The sequence below is a fragment of the Hypomesus transpacificus genome, chromosome 21 (assembly GCF_021917145.1).
Source record: "Hypomesus transpacificus isolate Combined female chromosome 21, fHypTra1, whole genome shotgun sequence".
Lineage (NCBI taxonomy): Eukaryota > Metazoa > Chordata > Actinopteri > Osmeriformes > Osmeridae > Hypomesus > Hypomesus transpacificus.
Window position 1 is genome coordinate 3,930,909 of NC_061080.1, and position 7,144 is coordinate 3,938,052.

Here is a 7,144-nt window from a genome sequence, read left to right on the forward strand (position 1 = left end):
CATCTCGTTGTACTTATACCTCTCCTTGTTCCTTGTCTCCCTTTATCGCTGATGCATGTTTAGGACAAGTTTCCCCCTCAATAACAACTCTTATCAATGGAAACTCTTCATGTCCATAACATATACATTTTACATTTTAGTCATTTAGCAGACGCTCTTACCCAGAGCGACTTACAGTAAGTACAGGGACATTCCCCCCGAGGCAAGTAGGGTGAAGTGCCTTGCCCAAGGACACAAATCATGTGGCACGGCGGGGAATCGATCCGGCAACCTTCTGATTACTAGCCCAACTCCCTCACCGCTAAGCCATCTGACTCCATATAACTTCAAGAGAAGTATATACTAAACCTGCATACAGTTCTAGACCTTTCTCACTTACTCTATCTCCACATATACATTGTTAAATGCACATGTCTATGGCAGAGTGGATCAATGGGCCGGTGGCATACACAAATGTTTATTTGAATCTTAAGAATGATTTCCTGTCAATTTATTTGACTTGAGTTCAAGCACGAGTTCAATATGACTGGAATACCTCTGCCGTGTCACCAGCTAAGCCAGTTGTATCACTTTTACCAATATCATGGTCTCATTTACAATGAGGGCTATAACTGTCTGTTTTTCTAATGTCTAACGTCACCGTCCTTCTGTTCATCTCTCTCTCCTCTCTTTCCTCTCTCTGTCTCTCTCTCTCTCTGCTTGAACTTTGAGCGTCTCTTCCAATTACAATGTTGCGTATCTGTATATTTACCTTTCTTGGAATTAATAAGTATGTACAAACTATATTGTTTTAAGTAATATACAAAATAGCGCCTTTACATTTTTTGAAACCATTAAACTTGAATTGTGAGAATAAGAACGTTGTTCTGTAATGATTCATATTGTAATGCACCAATTAATGAGATAAACCACATCATATTTGTAGTTCAAAGGTAAGTGAGAAATCCACTCTTCTGGCATTAATACGAATGTTTTAGAGTTGGGGGGTGGGGGGAAAGTGCCATAAAGTGCCTCGAATTGTCACCGATCTCATTTACGTTCAACTGCATCTCCAGAGACACTCGAGTCTTACTTTGCACCACACGAACAGTACCCATAGCCATAAACTGCCTAGGTGCAGTCAAAACATTGAGATGTATTTTTGAGCTCTCCATCTTTATGTAACCTATGCATTTAAGAAAAATTCCTAGAAGTGGGGAAAATGTTAATTATAAAACACTGCTACATTATGGCAGTTTTATAGGCTCATATTGGTACGCACTTCTAAACACGGCAAGTAGTTTGGTTCCTCCCTCATCTTACGTCATCGTGTAAACACGGAAGAGATTTACTCAAGCTGACTTTCAGTGAATCCAGATTCATACCATTTCAGACATTACCTTATGGCTGTTGCCCCTGAGCAGGAATTGGAGGAAAAATGGAAGAGGTGTGTATGTTTAAAAACTGATAACAATGAAAGACGCTGTGTTAGCGTGCTGTGATAGAGAAAACGAATGTCACCTGAGTCTAAAAGGGATCGTGTATCAGCACGTGCAGCTCAGCTGTCATTAAGGCTGTATGGGCCCATCGCCATGGTTTCCCAGAGCTTGACGTGTTTTCTCAAATTAAATAACTGGCAGAGAAATGATCATCCAGTTAAAAATGTAACTGTTAAAGTCAACAGGATGACATGCATTAAAGGTATTAAAGACGTTCAGACGGCGACATGATGATCCTAATTCACACAAGGTGGCAGTCGCGTTCCACTGTTGTAGCCAGGGTGAGACTAATTTATAGACCCGGATAGTTTTCGGCCCACGTCAACGTGTTTGTAAAGCTATCCTCCAATCTTCCAATCCCACAACATACTTAATCACGTTGCCACATAAACTACAATTTACTACAAACTCGACATTGATTGCTTTATTTTTCGCACTCCTGCCATATGTTTACAACAACTGTATTACTATGTATTCACTGGTTCTATAATGTGCCTTGCTGCGTTTGTATGTCTTTATTTTATGCCGTGCATGTTCCTATCTGTCACCCCACCTTCTCTGCACCATTTTTTTGGTGAAGCAGAAGCCCTCCACGTGCCTGCTCACTGTGCTATGAAACTCAATTAAATATATTATCAAACTGTTAGGTTGCCACACCCTCTTGGAAATGTCGTGTGGAATGTTCAATGCTGTAGCAGAAAAAAACGGGAAAAAAACGCGCGCACTGATGCGTTTTGGCCTTTCCATCCCTCTCCTCAGAGGAGGAACTCGCGCTCGCTGCCAGCGCCGCTGGATGCGGGCCAGCCTGCCTGCCTCCCTTCCAGCCATTGATTTGTGAACATGTCGTGAACAAGCCGCTGATAATGGTATAATTCCATATCATGTCCCTATTCCCAGTGCCATCCTCTGGGCAGATTTGTGTCTGACTGCTGGGAAATAAAAGCCAAGCTGAAGGAAGAGCTGGGGGACTGCTTCAGACAGTCTCTTTTTCTTTTTTGTAACAAGCTGAGCAGCGCATAGGCCCAGCTTGACAACAATATTTATACCTTTCTCCCTGGCTTGTGGAATATGTATAGTGAATCAGTGTGAATGAAAGGGAGTTTTTACACCAGAGCCTTTATATGGTTACCCATGTCGATGTGCACAAAAGGTGTTGGTCAGGGAATCGTTGACTCTTTTGTCACCTCCACTGTGTGTGTTGTCTCTTATCTCCATCTCTCTCCACCTCATCTCTCTCCACCTCTCCCCACCTCTCTCCACCGCATCTCTCTCCATCTCTCTCCACCTCATCTCTCTCCACCTCTCTCCATCTCTCTCCACCTCATCTCTCTCCACCTCTCTCCACCTCATCTCTCTCCACCTCTCTCCACCTCATCTCTCTCCACCTCACCTTTCTCCACCTCTCCTTCCCTCTTCCCCTCCACCCCCCTCTCGTCGGGCAGGGAGCAGGGCAGTCTGAGGCAGCAGCTGGTGGAGGAGGACACCGAGGAGTGGCAGAGGAGCCAGGACTTCTCTGGCCTGGAGAGGGTCGGGGGAGTGGACCTGTCCTTCATCAAAGGAGATGACGTCAACGCCTGCGCGCAGCTCGTGGTCCTCAGCTACCCCGGCCTGGAGGTGACTACCGAGTCAGGTGTATCTGGGTCATGTCAGGGCCCAGGACGTAGGTTTGGTTTGAACTGGGATTGACTCGCTGTCTACCTGTAAACCTGCCTGTCTGTTGGTCTCCTTTTTGTATCTCCCCCTCTAGCTGCTGTACGAGGACAGTCAGATGGTGACCCTGAGTGCCCCCTACATCGCTGGCTTCCTGGCCTTCCGGGAGACTCCCTGTCTCCTGGAGCTCCTGCGGCGTCTGGAGGCCACCCAGCCCAGCCTGCTACCTCAGGTCAGGGCCTGGCCGGCTGGTCCACACAGGCAATTAACTAGCATATGTGGACCCCCACACACACGCACACTGTGACACACACACTCACACCCACACTCACACAGGCACGACTAGACCATGTGGCGACCTATTTGCACATATTACATTTGCATATCTATTTAGTATATTATTAGACTATTACGATGTACTATATTTACACATTCTTACACTGAACATCATGTATCCCGGCTGCATGGGCAGGATTCATTTGATTGAGGTAGTCACGCAAATGCACAGGTGTTTTGGAAGTGTATCTAATGAATACAGTGGAGGCCAAGACATTCCACATTTAGTTTCTAACTAGTAAGTTAGTTGGGAAAGTGTTGTCTCTCTGTGAGCTTGGCACCCATAGATTAAACTTCACTGTAATAAATCCATGTTTCAATGTGTCTCAACTCTCCTCTTTCGTCTCTCCCACTCTTCTGGTTAGTCATGGCCTGCACAAATCACTCACTCCCACTCTACCTTCTCATCCTGGCCTCCTTCCTTTCACATGCATTTACATAAGTATACACACATGGGGATGTACGTGCATGTACACATATACTCGCTCAAGACAGGATTGCACACACACACACACTCACTCACACACACGCATTTCTGCAGCGTGCACTCTTCTCTAACACACACATTATGCATACTTCTCGAGCAAACACACAAACACAAACACACATGCATTACACATCTTGACACACACACTTCATGGATTTATCACTGACATTTACCCGTGGACAGACCCGGTCGGCTCAGCTTTATAGTCTGCTTCTTAAGCGATCGCCCTCATGACTTATGATTCACAGCAGAAATATGCCTGTAGAATCACCTTTAGCTGCAAGAAATCAGCGAGCGAGCGGGGTCGGCCAAGTCAGAATGTCAATATTCTTAAACTCCCACCTTTCAAACTAGGACGGAACTTTCTGTCGGTTTGCCAAGCTGCTTGGCTGGAGAAAACTAGAGCCCCGATATGGGTCCTCCATCACAGCCGAGTGCAGGGTTTCTAACGTAGCCTCTCTCCCCTGTCCCCCCGTCCCCCCCTGCAGGTGGTCCTGGTGGATGGGAACGGCCTCTTCCACCAAAGAGGTGAGTGTGACGACTTACTGAAGCAGCATCTTCATCCTCGGTTGTCTTCATCCCTGTTTGGGTTTGGGTCCAGCACCTCATTTACATCCCTGTCATCCTTGCTGTATATTGGATTGTTGTTTCCCTTCGGAAGGTAATGAGGTTTATACGACATTCGTCCCCTCGTGTCCAGATGTGTCACATTCAGCTCAGTTCGGATTAGGTTGGGTGCTTATCATCGCTGATATACTGACACCCTCTTCACAAAAGACGTTTGTCTCTTTTCTCTGTCCTGATGAAAGAGAGTTAACCATCTGGCCAGCTGGGACACGCGTGCTGGTGCTCTAAAAGACATTTCCTTGTGTGTCCCCAGCAGAGTTTGGTCTGGCTTGTCACCTGGGGGTCCTGTCAGGGCTTCCCTGTGTGGGCGTGGCCAAAAACCTACTGCAGGTGCAGGGCGTGGCCAAGAGCGAGGAGCACGTCGCCCAGGTGAGAGAGAGAGAAAGTCGCCGGTTACCATAGTTACCGTGTATGAATGTCGCTTCTTTGTGCTGCCTTAAAGGACATGTTCTTTTGTTTCCCTTTTCTTGCCTCAGCTGTCGTGGCTGTGTTCAGGTGTTTTTCTTTGTGGTGTTTTACTGACGGTGTCTCTGCGTACGGTTTTGCCCTTGGCCACAGAAAACTGTGAAAGGTACTGAGAAAATAATTCGATTTTGATTTTATAAGATTAGGCTTCGCTCCCAGTCATTGCCGATTAGAAATTTTTGTTGCGAGATGTTGGCTAAAGAAAAAGCCAAATGAGTAAGCTTTCTGCCAGTGATGTTTGCTCCAAGCCTATGCACGGTGTCCAAGTATGAGTGAGGTTTGAAGAATACAAAAACAACCTCAAATCTGTTTGTGCAGTGACTAATCTTCTCTTATTGAACAGAGATTTATTATAAGCATAAATTGAAGGTAATTATTATGCAAATTTAGAAAATGGGCCTTTAAGAACTTTGGTGTGCTTTGCAGTTGTTGTTGTTGTTGAAAGGAACCACAAGCACAGGAGTTAATGACGTTATGTGAACACATATCTTGCTTCCACCACAGCAGAAGGTTAAGCAGTTAATTCCTGAATGCATTAAGGCTGTTTCCAATTTACAGGGTATTAGGAAAAGCTAATATTTTGCCCTTGCCCATTTGTGTGTGTGTAGGTGTGTGTGTGTGTGTGTGTGAGAGAGAGAGTGTTCCTGCCTGTTTTCAATCTGTACCTCTCAAGAACAACTCATCCATCAGTAGACAACAATTATCTGTTCTTACACCTGACAACAGTGTAAGCCACACTGTTAACCAGTCCAATGTTCAGTGGGGCCGTGGGGTTTAGAGACCCTGCACTGCACTTCACAAACTCAATTTCAAGGCAATAACCGCCATGCTAAAGATTCCCTGTGTGTTCATGTGTTAGCATAAAATGCTAATTTGAGCGCTTTGTGTTTCCTTGGAGCATTCCACCACAAGCGACCTCCACCTCACTTAGAAGCTTTTGTGCCCCTAAAGACCATGTTTTTTCATTTGATTCCATAGAATGGCACCGCGTCCTTGCCAGTGTTTATGGGCAGGGAAATGGATATTGTCTCTGAAATTGAATACAGTTCCACAAGCGGTTGCTGTTGCTAACCCGACTCCCAGGCGATTGCGTTGGTCTGGTTAGCCTGCCTTCTCCCGCTGCAGTGTGGATTGCAGTAAATGGGCTTTCCATGCCTGTTGATACCCTCTCAGCCTTGCAGCTGCTTTTAGCAGGTTTATCTCGGTGTCGGGTAACTTGTGTCTCCGGATACAGTCGTTCCTTCAGCATCACTCCAATGACTTTAAATGAGAACCAGGGACACCTGTCGTATTTGGTAGCATCCCTGCCTGTCCCGAGGGGGTCAAAGACACAGCGTATGTGTGAATGTGTGTACATGGACCTGGCCAACGTGTTTTGCAGGTGGGTGTCGAGCCGTATGATTGATTGTGTGTGTGTGTGAGGTTTTGCCATACCAATGCGATCTACGGAACATGACCCATGTTTACGTTCGGGTCTGCCGCCAGTCTGCAACTAGATAGGGCTCCTGGATGAACTCAGTAATACACTTACACATCAGGGACATGTACCCACCAGCAGAACCATGTATCATCTATTTATCCTTCCCTCTGACCCTCGGTTTCTATATTTGCACATGACTGTTCTTGCTGTCTTCATTGTGTTTGTCTCTCTTCTCCCGATCCCTCTCTCTTCCCTCCATCCCCCTCTCTTCCCTCCATCCCCTCTCTCTTCCCTCCATCCCCCTCTCTCTTCCCTCCATCCCCTCTCCCTTCCCTCCATCCCCTCTCTCTTCCCTCCATCCCCTCTCTCTTCCCTCCATCCCCTCTCTCTTCCCTCCATCCCCTCTCTCTTCCCTCCATCCCTCTCTCTTCCCTCCATCCCCTCTCTCTTCCCTCCATCTCCTCTCTCTTCCCTCCATCCCCTCTCCTTTCCCTCCACCCCTCTCTCTTCCCTCCATCCCCTCTCTCTTCTCTGTTTCTGGCTCAGAGTCAAGCCGCTGTGTTATTGATGGCTCGCCTGTCTGTTGTTCTGGCTCCGGGCCTACGGTAGCTACGCAAGGGCCAATCTTCAATCACACACGCGCACACACGCGCACACACACACACACACACACACCCTGGT

General features: G+C 46.8%; 1 protein-coding gene across 1 annotated transcript in view; it reads left to right on the top strand.

The window, feature by feature from the left end:
* Positions 1-1,316: 1,316 nt before the first annotated feature.
* LOC124483720 (endonuclease V-like) overlaps positions 1,317-7,144 on the top strand; it is a 7,122-nt gene continuing 1,294 nt past the window's right edge. Inside the window, exons 1-6 of the mRNA XM_047044265.1 lie at positions 1,317-1,426; positions 2,921-3,092; positions 3,226-3,360; positions 4,440-4,479; positions 4,832-4,947; positions 5,055-5,149. Of these exons, the coding sequence (XP_046900221.1) occupies positions 1,383-1,426; positions 2,921-3,092; positions 3,226-3,360; positions 4,440-4,479; positions 4,832-4,947; positions 5,055-5,149 (602 nt within the window). The 5' untranslated portion in view covers positions 1,317-1,382. The remainder of the gene's footprint in view (positions 1,427-2,920; positions 3,093-3,225; positions 3,361-4,439; positions 4,480-4,831; positions 4,948-5,054; positions 5,150-7,144) is intronic.